Source organism: Ammospiza nelsoni, chromosome 16 (assembly GCF_027579445.1).
Source record: "Ammospiza nelsoni isolate bAmmNel1 chromosome 16, bAmmNel1.pri, whole genome shotgun sequence".
NCBI classification, from domain to species: Eukaryota; Metazoa; Chordata; class Aves; order Passeriformes; family Passerellidae; genus Ammospiza; species Ammospiza nelsoni.
This window is the reverse complement of record NC_080648.1, coordinates 11748653-11771584: the sequence shown is the minus strand read 5'-3', so window position 1 is coordinate 11771584 and position 22932 is coordinate 11748653. Positions and strand designations below refer to the sequence as shown.

General features: G+C 47.7%; 1 protein-coding gene across 1 annotated transcript in view; it reads left to right on the top strand.

Annotated features, from left to right (window-relative positions):
* The window catches only part of LOC132080255 (collagen alpha-1(XXIII) chain-like), a 173951-nt gene that overhangs the window by 1934 nt on the left and 149085 nt on the right, over window positions 1-22932 (top strand). The window contains 1 exon segment of the mRNA XM_059483285.1: window positions 2018-2087. Within this exon segment, the coding sequence (XP_059339268.1) occupies window positions 2018-2087 (70 nt within the window).

The following is a 22932-nucleotide window of genomic DNA, read 5'->3' as shown; positions in this document are numbered from 1 at the left end:
TGGGGTCAGTTTTTTGTTAAATTCTGTGTTGGTCCTCCTTTGAAGTTTACCACAGTATTTCAGAAGTGAAACCAAAGCTCCATACACTCTCTGTGCATGACCCAGCATCCTTTGTTCTCTGCCACGACCCAAAAAGCTTCATCCATGTACCAGAGGAGGGGTTTGCTGGCATAATTTATGGCAGAGCTGTGTAGAGAGAGCAGCAAATAGAACACCAACACACTGGCTCTGCTCCTTTCAGTGCTGTTTAAATGTTTGGCAAGTAGAAGAGAATAGGAAATAATATAGGAAGGGTAAGTGTGTAGTTAAGGTAATGGAAGCCAATTTGGACAAGAAGGATTTAGTTTCTGGCTCTGTGACAGGCATCCATGTAACTCTGGAGAAATTGCTGATTTGGCTGTGGCAGGACCTTGCCCTGCCCTTGGCTCGTCCCGTTAGTGGGATGTGCTGCAGGCTCCTGCTTTGATGCCCTCTGAAACATTGCCAACAGCACGGTCCAGGCGTGGCAGCATCTCCACTTGCTCTGTGTCAAAAGCCCCAGCTCCAAGTGTGTCGTTTTCACACTGGAGGGAAAATATTAACAGGAGGATTATGGAAACATCCAGTTGTTGTAAACAAAGCTGAACCATTTTGTTCACAAAGGATTTATTGTCCGCAGTGTCCAGATTAATCAGTTTCACGACAACAACAATTCAATGGGAGAACAGAGGACTCGCTCCAGGATTCAGATCTCTGCTGCTCCCAGTGATGCCTGCTGAACCAAAAATGTGGGAGAGCTTGTTTTCATTTCCTCGAGCATCTTCATCATCCAAATTACTTTGAAAGTAAACAGATAGAACTTGAGCAACTCTGTAACATTTAGACTGCAGGTGGCTGTCAGAAAAATCTCCTTAGATTTTTTTTTTTTTTTGCCACATTTTCTCAAGGAAAGTGTTTTGCAGAAGGCAGCTGGATTGTTCTGGTATTTATACTTCCCCTAGGACAACTTCTCTGTCAGGTGCTATGAAACCGTGTTGATACTTTCAGGACCTCTTAGTGTCACATCCAAGCAGATAGAGGAAGCATAAGATTTCAACAACAGATAAAACTATTTAATCCTCAGAATAAAAAGAAAATAATCTAATTCACAGGTAGCCTAATACCTGAATAGTCCACAGTGTTCAAATATTTGAAAAGAGACTGGGTCATCAGTTGTACAATATCAAGTCTTAACACCCTAAACTGAATAAGTACTTTGAATTTTCTGTCTTTGAAATGTAGGGACTCCAGTTATCAGATTATTGGTTTATCTTTTGGCAAGTACTTTAGGTAGGACAGGGCATTCCTGGAGGACTGAGAGAGTGAAGATTGTGGGTGAAGATGAGCTGTTCCCACCCTTGCTGGGCTGTCCCAGGCAGGGAGTATGCCTGAGCTAATGCAGTGTACCTGTCATCAGGCTCATTAACTTGGGCTTGGCAGTGGGCTAAATGCAGGCACGAACAGTCTGGCTGGCTCAGGGAGCAGCCAGAGTGTGCACACATCTGCCTGCAATATGCCACGTAGACACTGCTCTAGTTTCATGAATTTTTATGTGTTCTAGTTACCCCATTGATGCGATTTTCACTTTGGGGATGGAAACACTGGGCTTTGGTTAGGCCTGAAGGTGGGTGAGCACTCCAGTCTTGACTGCCCTTTACCTCATCCCTCTGCTAAAGAAACCTCTAACACTCCACAGAGCATGAATTTTGAGCGCAAAATCAACCAAATCAGGTCAAGTTTGAACATAGGACTTGTAAAGGAGCTCAGGATGAATCCTCCCAATGGAGCTTTGCTCAAGGGACTTTGGGATGTGCAGGAGGAGTGTCTGCCTGCTTTCTGTGGAGCTGTAGGCTGCCCAGAAACATTTCATATTTCCGTGCTACTGTGGCATGGGACATTAAACCCTTACCCTCCCTGGCTGGTTTGGATGTTGGCATGCATGCACGGCGCTCAGGTGTGATGCTCTCTCTAAAGGGCTCTTTTCATCCCCTCCAAACAGAAACTCGGCGAGGGCCTGGCGAAGCTGCGCACGGCGCGGGAGGCGCCCCCGGACTGCGTGTGCCCCCCAGGTAGGTGCAGGTACAGCCCGGCCCGGGGCCGCCCGCTCCCTCAGCCCCTCTCTCCTGTTTTACACACTCCTTCCATGGAGGGAAATGTGTTAATAAGTGTTTTTCCCCAGCCAAAGCGCTCCAGCGTCTCCCAGTGCCTTGCTTTGGCCTGTTTACAGCTCAAGGAGTTTGAGGTTTGGACAAAAACGATGTTTGGCTATAAGAATAAAAGAGGGAAGAACTTGACTGGGTTGTGAGCCCTGGGTGTTGGGCCAAAACAATTTAGAAGTAGTAACAAAATCACTGGGACTTAATGCAAGTGTGATAATTAAAAGCTGCAGCCTCTCTGCCTTTTCGGAGGGCAGGATTTCTTGTGCTGTAGGAAAGCTGTCACCGATTGTTTAAATTTCCTCCCAGAGTTTAATGAACTTCTAAAACCGTCAAAACTTCCTGTTCTGCTGTGGAAGTGCATGCTCCTTGGAAACAATAAACAGCTTAGATTAGTTTGTAAAGGAACCTCATTTACAGAAATGTTCTGTGAAGTGCTCTGCTGTCACACTGAAGGGTGCGAGTGGCTCTGAGCTGGGGCGCTTCGAGCCTTTATTTTCTTTTTTCTTTTCACAAAAGTAATGAAAGATGGGTGAAAGATGTGCAGTGCTTTGATGCGGGAGAATTCACAGTGTTACAAGGACTTGCAAGCAGCAGAGAGTTCCATTCTAGTTTTAAATAAAATAAACAGTAAATGCTACATAGGGATGGCAGAATAGGCAAAGGGGCAGGGTCAATTTTCCCTGCCACCCTGGGTACAAGTCCTACCAAAAGACACAGTGTTAGTCCATACTCGCAGGACAAAAAAAATAAAAAAAAAAAACAGCTTTTTTTTTTTTTTTTTTTTCCTGTGAGATTATGTTTAATCTCAGAAACATTTCACTAATGATGCTCTTAAATGTACTCGCTGCTTTTCTGGTGGAAGGCTCCCTGTGTGCCTCACTGCCTGGTAACAAAACCCACCAGCTGAGAAACAAATCCTGCTTATTTTCAGCTCTTTGCAAAGTGGTCAAATCAGGTTTCTCTCTTGAGGTGCACAGACCCAACAAGTCCACCAGCCTCATGGGGCTCTGTGGCTGTGTCTTTCTCTGGTCTGGACAAACAGGGCGCTGCTGGTGTGCTTAAGTGGTCAAGAGGCTTTTCCTTTGCTCCTCGGAAAGCAATTGGGATTGAAGAGGCTCCTTTTGTCCAGGAAAGTCCCAGTTCTGTTCCGGGTCACTGAGCTGCTGGTTGCTGTGTTTGGGAGATGGGGAGAGAGGAAGGGGAAGGATTTCCCACGTGCTGCTGAGATGCTCGTTACAGTCATTAGGAACGAGACAAAGCGGTTTGCGAGCCGAGGGAAGGAGAGGTGATTCCTGGTGGGTAGGAAACGTCCCATCGGTGGCTGCTCCTGGCCACCACTGCAGGGAGCTGACTGGGGATGTGCTGCTGGACGGTCCTGAAGGCTTTTGGCTGGTTTTGAGCCAATCAAAGACATCTTCAGCCGTGTTTCGTTCTTTTTCTCCTGAAAAAGGCTGAATTGCCTTCTGCTCTGTAGTTAAAGAGCTTCAAGGCCTGGAAACACCTGAGAGCCTGTGGCATTCACTGCTGAGCTACACCAGGTTGCAAACCAACAGCTGAGCTTCAATTTGCCTCTGCACTGAAAAAGCAGCCCCAGGTGAAAGGAAAATTTCCTTGTGGAGGGGATGGGGAGATGCTGCCAGCCCCACTCCTGCTTCCCATGGGCAGCTGGTGGGTACCCTGAACACCTGGGCTGGGCGGCTTTCCTCTGCCAATAACCCTGCTAGGCTTAGGAATTCCTCATCAGGGCTGGGTTTAGAGCCAGCTGGGGAGGGAGTGCGTCAGGAGGATGCTCTGTGATTGCCACGCAGGCGTGTCCCCTCCTTCAGTGTCTCTTTATAAAAATCACAGCACCGGCTGCCCCGCAGAGCTGCCGTGGGCAGCGCAGGAGCCAACACAGGCTCAGGGCTGGCCGTGCCAGCTGGGCTCGCTTTAAACAAGCCCTGAAATTTCCTAGAAATGAGTCAATTTGGGGTTTGTTTGCTCTTGAGGGGGTGGCGGTTGTTTTTAGGGCACTGTTTTGATACAATTGACTCGCTACACATTCAGAGCAATTTTGGAGCAAGATGGCAACGACCCGCTTAAAAGTTAAATGAGGGTCAAGTTATCTAACTACAGCGAAATCCTAAATCACTGCTTGTAAAACCAAGACTAAAGACAAACACCGTTCCCTCCTGGAAGAACCCCCGACCCAAACGGACCCGTCGTGTGCTTTGTGCTGCTGTTGGAGGTCCCCTGTTTGGCTGTAGGGCGCATCTGGGTTGGCTTTAGGACGGGACCCTGGGGCTTTCCGCGGCTGCGGGGGCCGCTGGCCGGCAGAGGGGGCCCGGCTGTTTCACCAGGGCCACGGAGAGATCGCGATCGGCGAAAGAAACCATAGAAAGACTAAAAATCATCCAGTCCAAGTGCCCTGCAGTGAGCAGGGACATCTCCAGCTAGGTCAGGTTTCTTGGATCCCTATCCAGCCTGAACTTGGGAGTAATAACAATTTGGGGAAAAAAAGATAATTAAAAGAATATATTTTTTAAGCTTTTAAAAAAAATTTCTGTCTCCAGTGCTGAGCATGCTGTAAAAAGTTGCCTCTGCAGTTGCTCTGGGCATCTGTGCACTGCTCTGAGTTGACTTGTTTTGCATTACTCATTCGAGCAAGGCGATGCGGGGGAGGATGACAACAACTTGGTGTCACTTTGAGCCCTTTGTGGTTTGGGCATTTTTGTGGCTGAGGGAGAGGAGAGCATCCTTGAGGGGGTTGAGGCAGCTGGACCGAGTGTGGGTCAGGCTCGGGAAGGCTGTGACAGGCTGGTGACCCCACTCCGGGGCCAGACATGGCCCTTGAGTCCCCTCAGCTATTCGGGACGGGGTGGCAGTGGTTGGATGCTGCGGGCACTGGGCAGGGCCAGGACAGCCTGTCCCCATATGTTGTCCTGCAGGGAAACAGCAGCTTAATATTGTGTTATTGTCATTCCCTAAGCCAGGCCTGTAACGCTTTGCAGAGAGGCCCCTTGTCCCCTTGTGTTCAGCTCTTTCTCTGGTGGGATCCTCACAAAGCCTTTGCTGCAGGATGAAACGCAGCAGGTGCAGGAGCACTGGTGTAGATGGCATTTGGGACAGCCCTGCTGATGGGAGGTGGGTTGAAGGCAGGACTGAAGCTTCACACTGGTAAACAATTTGTTATCAGTTGTGTGGGCTCTGGCTGCCTTCTCATATTTTTTTAAGGATTATTTTTTATTTTTCCCACCTTGTGATTTTGACAGTCCTTTAAAACATCAGGTGCCAAAGACTCTTGTTAAAGGTGGTATTTGCTGTGCTAAAAGTCTTCGAGCTCTGTGACAACAGGTCCCTCGAGAGCTCAAGGTGCTGGATGCATCATGCTAGAGCCTGAGAGCAAATGTTTCCTTAAATCCAGCAAAAAAGGGCTTAAACTAGCCCCAGCACACAGAGCATGCCTTACCCAGCAGCTGGTCCTTGCTGAATTGTGGACTGAGAGTGTAAAGAGCTCCAGCTCTGCTGGTTGGCTCTTGCACTGTGTATTTCTACATATGCATTGTGTTTCCCTGTGCCTTTTTGTTTAACAGCACCTCTGGAGCCTTAACTCCAAATCTCCTGATGCATTTCCCTGTTTTCATCTCGAGTTCCCGCTGGGACGGTGTCGTATGCTTTTGAACGTATGGATTTATTACAAAACAGCGTTAAATGTTCAGTGTAGTAATCTGATGTTCCAGCTAATATGTGACAAATATTTCCCAATAATGGCTTGGCAGCAGCAGGAGTGCAGTGGTGCTGCAGCCGGCAGGACGTGGATTGCTCCATTTCTCTGCAATTCAAACCATCTGTACTGGGGGAGCCGAGCATTTCAAACCCCCTCCACCTTTGCAGACTCAGCAGCTCCACAGGCTCTCTTGCTTAGATTGTTTATAGAATTTAAAATTTTTTTATTAATAATTTTTTAATATTTACCCTAACTTTATACCCAGAGATCAGTGTTCTCCAGGTTGTCCTGGGAGCCTGGTGTGGCATTTTTTGTGATTTCCAGTGACTTGAAATATCTGATTTTTGCTGGTGCAAATGTTGCCTTCAAGTGTCACTCGCTATCAGCCTTCTCCCTGTGTTGTCTCCCCAGGTAATTAGCACAACAGAATTTCCCTAATTGCTGCAGATCAAGGGGGAGAGGGCTCTCCTGCCTTTGTAGTCCTGACAAATGGCAGATGTTTTCCAGGAGGCCAAATGGGATGCACCCAGCCCTGCTAATTCTGGCTCTTTGTTTTGTTCTCTCCATGATAGCAGCTCTGTTATTGCATCTTCAGGGTCTGGGCCTGCAGTGCCACATTTCTGAGCCCTTCAAGGTAGTTCAACAGATACTGAAAAATATCAATTATAAACAAGTATTAATTATTTTTTCTTAAATTAGCAGTGATCTCTGCTTTTCTGGGTTGCTTTGCTTCTACTGACCTTAAACCTCTGAGGTATTCCTTACACTTACCTAAGATACCCTTTTCTGCTTACTGAAGTCATGAAAACTCAGTATTTTTCTGTAATTTCTATTATATAGAGTGAGACAAAGAGCTTTACAAAATATTCAAGTTTTAAAATGTCTTCTGAATCCCCCTTTGCCTCGGTTTTCTGTACCCTGCCAGTCTCTTCACTTCAGCAGGGTTTGCTTTCTCCATCTGCCTTTGCCCGCAGGAGGCTGGGACATTGGAATTATGGATTAGTGTAAAAAGGATTTTTTTTTGTACTAAACTTACAAGTGCAATCAGAATTCTCTCCTGCACAGAAAAGGCTGTGCCAGGATTTCAAAAAATGAGCCAGAAGCCAAGTGTTAAAGCATCTAAATAACAAAGAACAACTGGCTGGGAAGGACTTGTGGCAAATGGTGCCATTTAAATGCAATTTCTTTCTGTTTCACGTGTTTTCAAATCTTACTCCTTCAAAACTCCAATCTGCAGACCTTAGCAACTTTTGGAAAAAATGCTCTTTGAGCATAGAAATGACTGCTGGCTACCTTCCATCAGCTCCTTCCTGGCGACCATTCCCCAGTCCCTTTTGGATATTTGTGGAAGGCCCCAGGGACATCTGGAGCTGTGTCTGCACGCCACATGTGCAGGGGCTGCCAGTTCCTTGTCCCAGGAGCTACCTGGGATGGGCACTGCCCCCTTCCATCATCTCACTGCTGGAGAGCAGCTGCCACAGAGTGATGGGTCCCCACCTCATCCCTGGGACCTCAAAGCTTTGGCATCAGGATTCATGAAAACCTTGAGGTCAGGGGTTGTTTTCTCGAGTGGTTGCAATAGATGGATATAAATTAAGGAGAAGGAGTTTTGCTTGGTTTGGCATCTCCTCCCAGCCATGTGGGTGCCAGCCAGCAGCAGGGAAAGGAGCCCAAAGTCCCCCTGGCAAGAGGAACGGCTCTCTGGTGGTCCTGTGGGTGGCTGAGTGCTCTGAGGGGGCTGCTGGAGTGGTGACAGCAGCCAGGTGTGTCATGGGGGGCTCTGCTCACAGTTTTGGCACTGTTCCACAGCCCTGCTGAGGAGCTCGTGGTGGTGGGAGCAGGAGGTGCCAGCCAGGTGTGCAGCAAAGGGGAGGAATTTGGGGACTGCTCTCAAACTGACCCAGCAAAGGGCAGGTTTGGGAATTTGGGCACTGCTCTCAAACTGACCCAGCAAAGGGGAGGTTTGGCTTTGGGAGTTTGGGGACTGTTCCCAAACTGACCCAGCAAAGGGGAGGTTTGGGAATTTGGGGACTGTTCCCAAACTGACCCAGCAAAGGGGAGGTTTGGCTCTGGGAATTTGGGCCCTGCTCCCAAACTGACCCAGCAAAGGGGAGTTTTGACTCCAGGAATTTGGGCACTGCTCTCAAACTGGGTTCCCCCCGTGTGCTGGCGTGTGAGGGAGGGCACGTCCTGTGTCCCACAGCCACCCAAACAGCACCACCCCTCATGAGCTGCTGTGGCAGCCAGCAGTGACATTTCACGTCCTGCCGAGGTGGCTCTAAGTGCTGGATGTGGCCAGGGCTCTCTGAGGCAGGAAATAGCACAGGATCAGGGCTATTCCCAGAGCTGACGGCGCCTCTGACACACAGGCAGAGCACGAGCTGGAGGCAGTCTGGCCTCAAAACCACTGAGGCAGGGAAATGGGCTGGAGGCATCTTCAGGGAGGCTGGGGCAGGATTCCTCCTGGTGCTGCTTGCTGCATTTGAACAGCAAGGCCTGCAGCAGCCCCCAGTAACATTTGCCTTTAGACCACTTCAGCAAAAAATAATTAAAACTGGTGACATCAATAGGAGAAGGCTTTGAAAATTTATTTTTTCTGAGTCTGCCAAAGTTATTTTGAGTGTAATGAAAACTACAAAAATAAATCTGATGACCATGTCCTCCACAAGAGGCTCTGTGTAACTTTATCTTTGTCTCGACATATGAAGTCATTTACCCAGGCACAGATATTTTTTGCTGCCAACCCCTTCAGTGCTGCCTTTCCAGGGAGACACTCTGGAGCAGGTTAGTTCATTGTTCATGGACTGACTCACCTGGGAAGCTCCTGTTAGTTTCAAGTTGTTTTCCTCCTCTTTCTTGTTCAAATGATGGATCAATGTCATGCAAGTGAACAGTGACTGGACTGTGCAGAGCTGATCATTGAAAATAGACAGTGCTGGCAGGGAACCTGCTGTACCTCCATCCCTCTCATCAATCAGCAGTGCTGTCATCTCCTGCCCACCCTGGGTGGAACAGGGTGGGAATGTGTCTCACCCTAGCATGCTTTAGCTTGAGTTTTTCAGTCATGCAGTGTTGATAGAAGCAGGTTTTAGCACAGAAATCTTCTGGGACAGTGAGTTACCAGTGGTGTACTCCTGAAGCAAGAGCCAACTTATTTCTCTGGTAGAAGAAGCTCCAGAATGACATTTCATGACTCACATTGCACAGGAATCAGCACCACCTATGGCTGTGGGCATGTAGGTGACAGCGACCAAAACCAAACTTGAGCAGAGGGGCTGTATAAAAGTTTTTATTCTGCTCTTGCTGCACTGGGTGGGTGCCACATCATTCACCAACAGGTTCCATTAATTACCCTTCCCTCTGGCCAGCCCAGACAGAGGCTGGACAAATAGCCCCATCTGCCTCAGCAGCTTCTTCCCTCAGCTTCCCACTTGAGAAATCCTAGACTCTCTACAAAACTGGTGTCTCCTGATTTCCATGACCAGAAACACTTCTTTCCCTGGTGCTGTTGGTTTGCTTCTGTTTTGTTGCTCCCAGACATGGACATTTCATTTGTGTGACTTTGTGGGCTGCAGGGGCAGTAGGTGTAGTGTCCTTTAAAGGATCCAAATATAACTCCATCACTCCTGACACTCCAATAAAGGCTGGAGCAGCAAAGGGCTGAGTGGTGCTTAGCTGTCAGCTGGGGTCAAAACATGAGAAAATCTATCAGTACCTTTTCTGGGTTATTTTACAGACTTCTGGGTTAGACAGTCCCTTTCAGCACTTGTTAAATAGAGTTTTCTTAAAGGAAGGTGTTGTGAGCTCCAGCCCCCGAGCAGTGCTGTGTTTGCACTGCAAATGTGCTCATGCTTTGACCACCACATTGTCAGGGGAGGGAGGAAGGGGAACAGGGGAGTGACACCCATAGCTGGCTGCAGCTGGGAGTCCTAACAGGATTTTAAGCAGTAATTGTGCTGTAGCAGTTGCTCACTGAGGAGTGTGGCTTGCCTGGATTACAGAGGGCAGGGTGTGAATCCAAACAGCAGCCACAAGCGTGGATCACTCACCCTTCCACTGCCACCCAAACAGCACAAGCCAAGCACTGATCACACCAGCTGTGAGCACACTTAGGACTCCAGGTGTCATTTCAGACAGAAAACAGAGAGAGATCAGGAAACTTTTGTCTGTTATTCTCCTTTATTGCAGTAGCTGTCTGTTCAGATCAGCAGTAAAATTATTTATCAAGTCTGACACACAGAGCACCTTGTTCCAGGTGAAGGTGCTGTGACACCAGCAGGTTTGTCCCCACATGTGCTAAGGGACAGGCAGTTCTGACACTGTGATGGGATACTCCTGCACCTCGTTTTTCATGAAGCCAAGCTGGCTGTAGAAAATAGCTCCTTTACTGAGCTACTTTAAAAGCAGCCAGAGTGAGGAATTTGGCCACAGGTTTGTGCATGCATGGTTGTGAGGAGTCTGGAAGCAGCACTGCTGCCCTGCTGTGCTGGCTCCCTTGGCCTGGGGGTGCTGGTGGGATGGCAGGGATGCACCTGGTGGCTGTACCTGGCTGGGGATGTGCTGGATGTGCAGGAACCATGGAATGAACCCAAGGTACACCAGTGTGAGTGGCAGGTCCTCGTGGTGACACTGCAAGGAGAAGCAGCTCGAGGAGACACAGCCAGTTGCTGATCTTTTTTGCGTTGCACCTGTCCTACCATGATAAGCTAGACCGTGAAAAGGCTGGATTTCTTTCTGCCTCAGACCCAGGAGGCAGCAATTCTCATCACTTCCCAGCATGAGCCCAGGGTAATCCCAGCCAGCAGCCAGCCTGGGGGGAGCAATGGCTCTGCAGGCTGAGCCTGCCCACCCAGCTTGGACTGATGGGTATGAGCACTGGGGTTAATGCAGCTACACAGGACACACTCACGTGGTTAACGACCTAATTAAGCCTCCACCTGCTCCTTGTTGTCACCATCAGTCAGTTTTATCGTGTGGCAGAAGAGGTTCTGGTGCCAGGATGCCCCGAACATGGGGCTTTGGCAGCCTGTGCAGCACAATGTGCTTCTTGGGTTTCATCCCTGCAGCAGATGGAGAGAGCTCGTGGCCTTGTGTAGGAGTGAGGCACAGAGCTGCTGGAAATGCAGGAATGACAGATCCCCAGTGCCCCCCAGCTTGTGCTTGTTCGCTTTTTAAAATGTGACCATGTGGGGCAAGAAGGAGAAAAAGCTGCACGTGCTGGAGGAATAGAGTGTAGCCAGAGGACTGACAGAACAGGGCTGTGGAGAGCCCACCACTGCCTTGAATGCTGATTTGGGGGCAGGAATTCACTTTTTTCTGCAGATTTGAGCTGGGGATGTGTTTGTGAAAGACCTCCCGTTCATCTTGTACCCCATACAGAATCTTGGTTGGGGTAGGGATGTGGGGCTGTGTTGGTTGCAGTTGAAGTTGTTCATGTTTCTGGCTCACTTTTAAATTGGGGCCATTTATGTAATTACATATTGAAGGCATTAAAAGAACTTGGCTTCTGCTGAGTGGAGGCTGCCCTTGATGGTTTATTTTTTCACCACGATTGCAATCGTGGCAAGGCATGAAGGCCAAGAAAAGCTAGTCTTTACCTGAGGCTGTGACAGAAATTACATTTTAACCCACTTGAGCAACCCTATGGCAAGAGCCACTGACTTTGGGACTTTCTTCACCTGAAGGTCCTTCAGTGCAGGTTTGCTGGGACATTTATGCCAAGACAGCTCCAGTGAGGGACTTGGCTCCAGCCCATGTGTGATGTTCTCTGTACATTGCAAGAAATCCCATTTTTCTCCCTTTGTTTCTGGCTCTCAGTGGCACAACTGTGGATATTGGCTGTACAAGCAGTAGAGAGAGGCCATGTGTCCCTGGGTGCACCTATTAAATCCTGTGCACCACATAAAAATTTTATCCTTCATGTCCCAGGCTCCTGGGTGGCTTCCCAGCAAGGGTGACATGGTGGAGAGAGAAGTATTCACAAAGAAAAAAACATTAAATAGGTTCGATGATGTTTCCAACCATCTGTGTGTTTGTTGTGAGACTTCTAAAAACTACTGGTGGAGATGAGGTCTGTCAGTGCAGTGCATCTGGAAATGTTTCTTTCTGCTCGATTTTGTCTGGGTTTTCTCCCCATTTTGTGCTGTCTCTGGGCTGTCCCCATTTGTGCTATTCCAGCCCACTTGGTGCAGGAGGCTTGAGCAGGTTTGTGCTGCTTCACTGCTCAGAGACATTGGAGAACTTGGAGGAGATGTCAAACAGATTTTTCTTTTTCTTTTTCTTTTTTTTTCTTTTCCCCCAGCAGATCTGTCTGGAGGATGAGAACAGTTGGTATTGATATGATCTGCTTCATATTTTGGGAAGTCTTGGCAGTAACTACTACCAACTAATGATGCTTCTGGGGCCCTATTGTGCAAACATTTAAATATGTTCAACCGTGTTGCGCAGAAGCCCTGTCAAGAGACCAACACGCCATCCCAGAGGAACTCCAGGGCATGGCTGATGGCAAAAATGGGCCTTGATAGCGAATTGGGAATGTATGTTCCCATTTCTTAAAAGAAATCCTGGCTTTTTGGCTGCTGACAGCTGTTGCTGGAGGATGGGGTGCTGCTGGTGTGGGCAGTACTGCTCATCTGTGCCATGGGAGCAGGGACTCCTTGTGTTCATTTGATTCTTTTTTCTATTTTTCTCCTAAACTTTGCATCCTCAACCCGAGCTTGTCCACCTCATTTCTGGGGTGATCACTGCATGAGGGTCTGCCCCATCCCTCATCACTGATGCCCTGAACCGGGCCAGAAATTGCACATACTTTTCTTTTCTGCTGGATTTTCTCTTTTTTTTGGGGTTTTTTTGTTTTTTTTTTTGTTTTTTTTTGTTTTTTTTTTTTTGTTTTTTTTTTTTTTTTTTTTTTTTTAATCTATCCATTTGGTAGATCAGGACTGTATAAAAGTGGTTTTTATAAATCCCAAAAATACAGTTAAATTCTCCAAGAAGTCCTGTTCAACTCCACTTGGGAGCTTACGCAGACCAGTTGACTTTAAGGATAAAACCTTTGTATTTGAGCTCCTGCATTTTCTATTTTTTTTGTTTTATTTTTTTGGATCCATCTATTTTGTAGATCAGGACTGTATAAAAGTGTTTTTTTTTTAAATTCCAAAGATACGGTTAAATTCTCCAAGAAGTCCTGTTCAACTCCACTTGGGAGCTTATGCAGACCAGTTGACTCTAAGGATAAAAGCTCTGTATTTGAGCTCCTCGAGGGTTGCTTTAATGTCAATTAAGCCAGACTTCAAGGAGCTCTGCTTCATTTTCAGAGTGACAAGGTTCCCAGTCTTTAAACCATTCCTTCACAGAGAGGTGAGGTCAGAGTGCATTGGTGCCTGGCAGCATCCCTGGGCTGTGCTGGGGATGATCAGACCCATGAGCTCTGCTCTGTGTGCAGCAGCAGCAGCAGCACAGCCACCCCCTGTCTGCTTCCCTTTGCTTGTGGTGGCACAAAGACACATTCAGGCCCTTTGATAAAAGCCAGGCTTGGCTGCTTTTTGCAAACACAAACAAAAAAACCCCAGAAAAACAGCAGAGGAGAGGTGGCTGGGTTTTGTTAAAAGTGGGGACTTGGGATTTAGCAAGAAAAGAAAGCCCAAACCTCCACTTCTTTCTGGATTAACAAGGGAGTCTGAAGTTGCACCTTTCTCCATCTCTCCCACCCTGTCAGGTCAGTGGACATTTCCAGACCCTTTGCTGGGAACATTCTTCCTCTTCAGCCCCATGGTGGTGTTTATAAGGAAGAAGGAGTTTTATAGAAATACATCTCCCTCCCCTCTCTATATATACATATATATATATATCCCTTCCCATATAGAATCCCTTAAATATTTATATTTAGTGCTTGTTAAGTGGCAAAGCAAAATGCAACATTCCTTCTCCTTGGTAACTGAATGCCCACCCTCTCTCACTGGGGTTTATTCTGGGCTTTGCTGATTGCAGGTTTTAGCTCCTCTTTGCTCCAGACTGGCCCTGACTGCCAGCTCAGTGCTTAGAGCTCATCCCAGGGGATTCCACTGGTGGGAATGGGTGAAATTAGGTGGCTTCATCCTGGTTTGGTTTAACACGGTAATTATGTGTTGCTAGAACCCAGCCGTTTGTTGAACTGTTTTGCTTTTAAATTTATTTAATGCCTCATTTTGGAAGATTTCCTTGCTGTAGTTGGGGATTCCTTACAGCTGTTCCACTGATGCGTGTCTATATTCCATTACTACCCTGAATTCCAGCCCCTCCACAGAGTGAATTCACTGCTGGCAGGAATTTCCCTGTGCAGAACTGGTGATGCCAAACCTTGCATTGATGCCCTGAGGAGACTGGCCTTTGCCACCAAATGCTGAAAATGTCTCCTTTCTCCTGGCTATAAAACTGTGCAGTGAAGGCAGAGGGAGCACACACACTGAAGTTGTGTCACTTAAGATGTGACAGCTCGTCTGAGAGGCCCCGGCACAGGGTGCCCAGAGCAGCTGCCCCATCCCTGGGAGTGGCCGAGGCCAGGCTGGACAGGGCTTGGAGCAGCCTGGGACAGTGGAAAATGTCCCTGCCCATGGCAGAGGGTTGAAGCAAGATGAGTTTTAGGTTGTCTTCCAAACCAAACCATTCTGTGATTCTACAGAAACTCTTCTCTGCTGGGTTCCTCAGGGAGGTTGTTCATGGCACTGCAGCCTCGAGAGGCTGAAACCATAACAATGAACCTGGGGAGGCAGATTCCACCCTCAACCACATCCCCTGTGCCCCCAGGAATGACCCCAAAACTGCAAGGAGGAGCCAGGAAGGATATGAGGAACATCTCTCCCTGTTCTGAATATCCCAGGGAGGGGAGCAGAAAAGGCAGTGGGGCTGTTCCCTCATTTTGCAGAGGGGAGCCTTGCTTGGTCAGGCTCTCTGTCTGCACAAGCCCCAGAGCTGCCAGGTGCCCTTGCAGGTGAGTGGGCACAGCTCTGCTCCTGCTGCCCCACTCAGCACAGCTGTGCCTGTGGGGGCTCCTCCCTCCCAAACAGCCTGCTCAGGGGCTGCTCTGGGGCTCTCACTGAGCCTTGGCAGCATGCATGGGGCTCCAGGCTGGGGCATGCAGCTCTGTGCTCTCTCTGTGGCTGGGGTAAGTCTTGTGCTCTTCCCTCTTTCTCAATTCTCTGCAAGGTGCAGCAAAGAGACAATTTGGGAGCATGTTTATTCTGCTGGGAGCTGGGATTGCTGGTCAGCCTGGTGATCAGAGCCATGTGCAGGTGACCTGAAAACATCAAAATTCTCCTTTTGAATTGAGGGGCACTGGAGTGAAGCAGACAGGCAGAGGTGTGTGTGTGTGTATTTATGCACACGTGTGTGTGGGGGAACTTGTGCCAGGTCTGCCTGGCTGTGGGTGCCCTATTGAGAATTCCTTTATGATTTTGTTGTTGGAGATGTGGGGCTGTAGCAGAAGTCTCTGTGCAGTCTTTGTTGCAGGAGGTGCAGGGGGGCTTCTGCTCTGACCAGGGGCACAAGTGTGTGATTTTGAAATTGGTTTTAACTCACCTGCCCTGGAACTGGATGTCTGCTTGGCCATGCTGTGACTGGTGAAGGTGGGAAATGTGCACCTCAAGGAGAAATCCTGTGCAGAAGGGTGAAGTGGCCCAGCTTCAAGATGTTAAATCACAGGATGCTTTGAGGGGTCCTCACCTTTCTGGCTGTTATTTTTAGTGCTTTTCTTGCATAAAGTACTGCTTTTACACACAGACTGTGCAGCTATCCCAGTGCAATTGAAGGGCAGCAGGGGCTGAGCCTGGTTGCTGGCCCTGGTGAGACACCAGTGTGGGGTTGTGGGGAATGGCAGGTGACATTCTGGGATATAACCCCAAAAAGGTGACTCCTAGAGGTGAAAAGATTAATCAGGCAGTGGAGGTAAGATTAGTAATGACACTAATTGGCTTCTGTCTGTAGGAGTCTTCCCAGCTCAGTTCTGTGACTGCACTATTGTTTTAGTGCTTTTTTCCCTGCGGTGTGTTTGTTTTTTTATTTTTGTGGAATGCCTCTGTTGGAGGAGGGTGGAGGCAGACCTTTATGCGTGAAGGAAACATTTTCTTGGGTAGGTGTTGCAGAATGCAAAATGAGAGGAACCCCAAGATTCCTCCAAGCAAGGCCTGATTTGAAGAGGGATCTCACTCTGCTCTGGCCAGTGCTGCTGATGGTTCTGCTGCTCAGGCACACTCAGAAGCTGAGCTGGTGGCTCTTGGTGGAGCTGGGGGAGGCTGATGGGCCCCAGCTTTTGTGGGGTTGGTGCCAGATTCTGCTTTTAGATCTCAGTGCTTGGTAGAATTTAGCAATAGCCTGGCTCAGTGTGGAGTGAGGCCCTGGGTTGGAGCCATTCATATCCCCTGCTTGGGGCTGTGCCCTGGCCAAGGAGCCACCAACAGCCTGGGGAGAGGAGGCAGCTGAGTTACAGCCTTCATTTGGGTGGGGGGAGAAGAATCCCTCTCATCAAGGCCCCTGACTGCGGCTGGTTTCTCTCTTAGGACATCCCTGATAGCACCTGGGATGCTGAATAACAACGCCTGTTACAGGCAATTTGTTCTTATCTGATGGCCTGAGGTGGGAAAGCTGCAAGGAGGAAGATGAAGGGACAGAGGCTCAGCCCAGGACCAGAGGGTTTGATTTCCCTCTCCCAAGTGCCAGCATTTTGATGGGGAGCCAGGAATGCTGTGGGCTGTGAAATGTTTTTGTTTCACTTCATCGGGTTTGCGCAGCCAAGCCCTAATCGAGGCTGTCATTTCCAGAGGGGGGAAATGGGAGCTCTGTGTTTGGAACACCTCTGTGGGACTGCAGCAGGGAAAGGGTCCTGCCTGGCAGCTTAAAGAGCTGAACTTCCCTTGATGTTTGAGGAAGCTGTCTTTTTTTTGTTTGTTTGTTTCGTTTTGTTTTCCTTCTTAAAAAGTTTTTTTAAGCAACACTGAATTGCTGTTTACAGTCTGAGTGGTACAAAAAGGGACTGAGCTGAAGCTTTCCAGTGCCAAGCATCACACACAGCTCTGATCAGCTGGACAGATGCAGCCACAGCTTGCTCCTCTCAGCTCAGCCAGGTGAAAACACATCAGTGATGAACATGATCCCCATCTGCATCTTTCTTAGGGACCTGCCTAGAATATCAATATCACTAATGTGTTATCATTTAAGTCTCTAATTTCTCTTCACATGCAACTCTTCAGCTCTCATCTGTGAATAATTCATCTGATATTCAGAATAGCAAAATGGCTTTGTTTGCAGATATTGTTGGAGGAGCCCTCCTTGGTTTACTTGTCTTCCTTACCAGTTTATGTATCTTGACATGTCATTTCCTTCGTGGTCTTCCCCCCCACTCCCAAAATGATTTGCATATGAATAATTAAAAACAAAAGGAGGCAAATTCCCATCATAAATGTCTTTCACATTGGGTTAGACACGATTTTTGGGGACAGATGACTGCTGTAGCCTGTAATTGAAACATCACAAATGGCATACCTGTGCATGAAAGGGAACTTGCTCCTCTCAGCTCCTGCCTTTCTTCCATCTCACCCTCTCTTGCTCAATGCTCTGCTGCCCTTCCTTGAATCCTCTCTCAAAAGAGCAGGAGGGAACCATAATGATTAAATTAGACAGGAATACATATTTTTGCAGCAGGTTTCTTGAGGACATTAATTTAGTCATCAAGCCCATCCTCCTCCCACACCCCCAGTGCAGCCCCTGCCTGCTGAGCCCTTACCCCACACTGCTGAGTGAATCCCTGGTCTCTGCTGCATGCAACAAAACAGTTGTAATTTTAAATTAGCTCTTAAAGGGAATATAACTTTAAATCCTTGGGTTGCAGTCAGTCACAGCTTTAGTTTTTTTTGGTCAGTATTATTTTGGTTAAAGTTAACAGATTTCTTTTCTCTTTATTATGATTGAAAGGTTTTTATTAGGACATAGAGATTTTTATTAGGCTCATGTACGCATTGATTTGCCTAATGTTCCAAACAGATCATCCAGAAGATGATCATATTTCCTGCAGGTGGTTCAACAACTGTAGATTCTGTAGTGTTGTGGTACCAGTCCTGAAATAGATTGACCTTTCAGTTTCAGTTCTGCTCAATTCTGCCAAAATGATTTCCTCCTTACTCTGGTTCACATTATCGAATTGCAGAGCCGTTAGTTCTAGTTCTTGGTAAGGATGCTGCTGTCCAAATCTGGCCCTCACTAAGGCTGAGTGAAACTCGTGATTATTTACTCAGCCTGGGGCAAAGTACTGGCAAAATGAGACACAGGATGGGATTGAACAAGTCCCATCAGTTAGAAATTAGTGTAGTTTTAAAATTATTTTGATTTTATTTGAACTACAGCAACGTGTGCTGGAGAGCTTGGGATATAATGCCCACAGAGACAAATCCAGGGCAGCCTGTGAATCCTCTCTAAGGAGCTGCAATGGTGCTGGCTGTCACTGCTTGTCCTTCTGGGGGGCTGGAGAGCATCTGCTGTGTCCCTGTCCAGTGTGGGACATTTCTTTTCAGGAGAAAATAAATTGATTGCATTTGGTAGAAATCGAGGTGTGTGAAATAAATGTTTCTTCTGGATTTTCCCAAACTGGATAAAAATTCTAATTGAAAATGTAGAAGTTTTTCAAACATCGACATTTTCAATTTCTTGAGCTTGAGTTCATCACTCCCCTATTCTTGCTTCATACAAACACAGCCAAAATGAGCAGTGGTCCTGCAGGATCCCAGCCTGCTCTGGGCTCTCCTGGCCTTGCAGGTCACTGAGTCCCAGCCCTGGAGCAGAGGTGCTGCTGCTGTGACCTGATCCTCTGGAGCTCATAGGAGAGCCTGGGGAACCAGGAGCCGCTGGGATCTAAGGTGCCATGTCACAGACATCTTTCCACTAAAAATCCTTTCTTAGGATTTTTTATCTTCTGAGGACTTGAAGCCTCACAAACAAAATGTAAACAATGGTTACCTGCTGCTGTAGAATGCATCAGGTGTGTCTGTGTTTGGGCCATCTTGAATGTTTACAATTAATGGCCAACCAGAGACCTGATAGCTTAGACTCTCTGTCTGAGCCACAAACCTTTATTATTAATTCTTTTCTATTCTTAGCTTAGCTGGCCTTCTGAGGAAATCTTTCCTTCTATTTCTTTTTAGTTAGTTATAAGGTAATATATATATCATAAAATAATAAATCAAACCTTCTGAACATAGAGTCAACATTCTCGTCTCTCCCCTCATTCAAGAACCCCTGTGATCACTGTCACAGAGTCCCTGTGGCTGATTGATATATTTTAAAAAACCCAATTATACTATGCACAAAACAGCCGTCTCACCCCGTCCCAACTTGAGCATTCACTTTCTTTGGCTATGAATGCATTATCCTGATGCTGCCAGCATCCTGCTGCAAGTCTGCAGTGCAGAGCTGCAAAATGAGGGTGGGAAGCTGCTGCACTGAACAGCTGAACTTGGTTTTGTGGCAGTAACTCTGATCTAAAATTGTTCCTTGAGAGCTCAAGAAACACAGTCTCTGTGACCCGAGTGTGAGTGACAAAGAGCACTTCTCCAGCTGATGCCAGACCTCAGACACCAGACTTCCTGCAGGGATTCACCTCCTGAACCCAAATTTCTCACCCAGCAAAGCCAAAGGTGTGTTCTTGTGGCACTGTGTGTCATGCTAGGGGATTCTAGAGGTAGAGGAAGAAATCTGGGGTGGGAAGGGGCCAAAGTGGCTAAAAGGGTTTAAAAACTGGCTGGATCCTGGTAATGGTTGTAACAGTACATGAAATATCAGCTCATGCTGAATGAGGAGATAGTCTTGGCATAATTCAGACAAAAAATGACTCTTAAAAATGTGTGTCTTTTCTTTAGATTTACTCTTAATACCCTAAATAATCTCCAGCTTTGACATTTTAATTGTACAGCACAGATGTGAAAACTTTCCACCAGGTCCTGGCAGGAATCCCAGCAAACTTCTTCAACCAGAAAAGTTAAAAAGGGGGGGAAAAATTGTTTCTTGCACTTGTAAACCCTATTGTTTCAGAATTTATGAGGTAATATTGACCTCTCCAGGCTTTATAAAAATCAGGATAAAAATATTGCAAGTGATGGTGTGAAGGAGATGTGATGGAAGCACTTGGTGAGCATGGAATGGTGTATTTGGTGCTGAGGAGCTGGGAAGCTTTTGACATTTGTTTGGTTTTTGTAAGATCAGAGGGAGGCAGGGATCCAGTCCTTGGTGCTCAATACTGGCCTAGATGTTATGGGTTTAGCACTGCTGCTTTGAATTTTATTCAGTGGTACTTTCTTGCAGGGGACAGACTTTTCCCATCTGTTCAGCAAGTAATCCTGGACCTGATTCCTTTTGTATCCACTCTGCTGCCAGGAAAGATAGGAAATATGCATAAAATCTACACAATATGCATAAAATCAATTATGTAGGGTTTGGGGATTCTTTTGAGTCTGTCTGCTGTAATGAACGAGCTCCTTGAGAGGGGCCAGGACAGCCCCAGAGCTCTCCTGCTTGTGTCTGGGGCATGTCTGGGGAGGTGGAGGCAGCTCCTGCAGCTTCTTCTTCCCTTAAAGCAGAGTCCTGACCCTGTGTGTGCATGGGGAGCCCTTCCCTCGCCAGAGGTCTCTGCTCTGGAGATGAAAATGGAGTTTTAATGCATTTCATGGATGGGTTTTGCCAGTTTCTGTGCTGGATGCTTTTGGCACTGAAGGCTTTGAGGCAGGGGCTGCTGTCCCTGGTGGGATGGAGGGGCAGAGGTTCCATCTGGCAGTGAGCAGGGGCTGATCTGTGCACCTTTGGGGTCACTGGGTGGGCAGGGCAGGGCTGTGGTGCTGGGGGAGGTGGCTCTGCCAGCCCAGCATCCATAGCCTGCATCTCCCAGAGCATCCATAACCTGCATCTCCCACAGCATCCATAACCTGCATCTCCCACACCATCCATAACCTGCATCTCCCACAGCATCCATAGCCTGCATCTCCCACAGCATCCATAACCTGCATCTCCCACACCATCCATAGCCTGCATCTCCCACACCATCCATAACCTGCATCTCCCACACCATCCATAACCTGCATCTCCCACCTCCCTCTGCTCCTGAGGGTCAGCCCTGCATCCATAGCCTGCATTTTTCACCTTCCTCTGCTCCTGGGGCTCAGCCCTGCATCCATAACCTGCATCTCCAGCCTCCCTCTGCTCCTGGGGCTCAGCCCTGTCCCTTGGCAGCTCCTGCAGCCACCCCTGGGTGCTGGGGGAGAGCAGCCCCTGCTCCAGAGCCTGCCTCCATCCCCAAAGGGCTCATTAATTAGGGGCTCAGTCGTGATTACAGGAGCCTGGGGATGGCCTTCCCTGTCTCTGGAGGGGGACCTTGTGCTGGGCTGAGCCAAGCAAGGCTCTGCCTGGTGTGAGGCCTTTGAGTACTGGGTCAGATCAGTTCAGCAGCTCCTGGGGGAATCCTGGGCGTCCACAGGCTGAGACTCTGTTGCCCAAGGGTCTCCCCTGTGCCATGGAAACCATCACAGAGAGCATGGAACCCTTGCAGCTGGGCTCAGAGAGGATCCCAGCCTCACCCAGACATCTCCCCCTTATCACACAGAGCTTGAACTGATGAATTAATTGAGTAATTAATTGAGCCTGCAGGGGAGGGATGGGTGAGCACAGAGGGGCTGTAAATTAAATTCCCATGTGGGAATGTGAGTACTGGGATAAGCTGGCAGGGAGGATTGGTGCACACATGGCCACTGCTGTAGGTGAGGGGGTCTGGAGCTTGTGAGGGCTCAATTACTGAAGCAAGGAAACATTTCTGGGAGTTCAGAGCTCTGCAGCAGGGAGAGAGAGCAGGGATGAGTTGGGGTTGTCAGATCTCCATGGCAGCCCCCTCATGCTGGCTCTCCACTGTCACTCTGGAGCTCATCACGTCCCTTGGGCCAGCAGCACTATTTATGGAGGCAGAAGCACCAGCAGTGCCCTTTGGCTTGTCTGTCTCTGCTCTATACCATGTGGTTTGCCTTTGATGCCAGTAAAGAATTTTTCTAAATTTTGGTGGGTTTTTTGTGGCTGCTGGGCTCTTCCACAAAGGTCCAACATCTGAAATTACAGCAAGGCGTCTCTGGAGCTTTGCTGATGTCTCAGAATTTCATTAGCTTGGAATTGCTGTTAGTGCACTAATTGTATTTTCCCTCAGCCTTTATTATTTTTCTTTTTGCCTGCAGGAAAACGTATGGTTTTTACAAACACTGTTTGTTATTTAGCTCTGGCTTCACAGAATGCCTGTGAAGATTGGTCTCCATGAGAATCAATTGCAGATAATTTTCATTGCAAACAAGACCCTGCAGTACATACATGTGCAGCTGGGTTGGCTTCTCCTTGGAGCATATGTAATGGTTTCTAGATGGAAAGGAAAGTCTGAGATTAAATAGATCATGACATGACATTTTGAAAGTTTATGAAACAATAAAACACAATAATCATGGTTAAAATTTGATAAATGTGTGGTGGTGTTTTTCTAGCACAGAATACAGTTCTGCAATAAACTCTAATTAATACAGTCTGTGGTAAACAGATTAATTCCTGTTAAAATCAAACTTTCCATGCCCTGAACTGAGACAAGTATTCATTTTAGCAGCCAGCGTCTAAACCAGGGAGTAAAAATATTTCTGTTCTTTTTTTTTTTAATTGTTGTTATATTCATTGTATGCCTTGAGAAAGGCCAAAAAAAAGAAACAGCTCTGAAACTGCCCTGGGTGACATCAGGCCCTGGCTGTGTGTGCACAAACCCATCCCCTTGCTGAGAAACTCACACAGCTTCGTGTCTGCCTGGGCTGCATTGTCTGGGCTTATTTTCTCAGGGAAGGGGTGATTTCTTTGCCAGTTTGGATACATTTCCCCCAGAGGACACAATTTCCCTTTTTCCATGAAGTGAGAAGCTGTAGGAAGGGGCACAAATGTCCTCAGGAAGCAGCACCTTGAGTGGGGATGTGCTGGGACACTTTGAGATGAATTTAGTGTTGACTTCAGCTGTGAAGGTGCATGCTT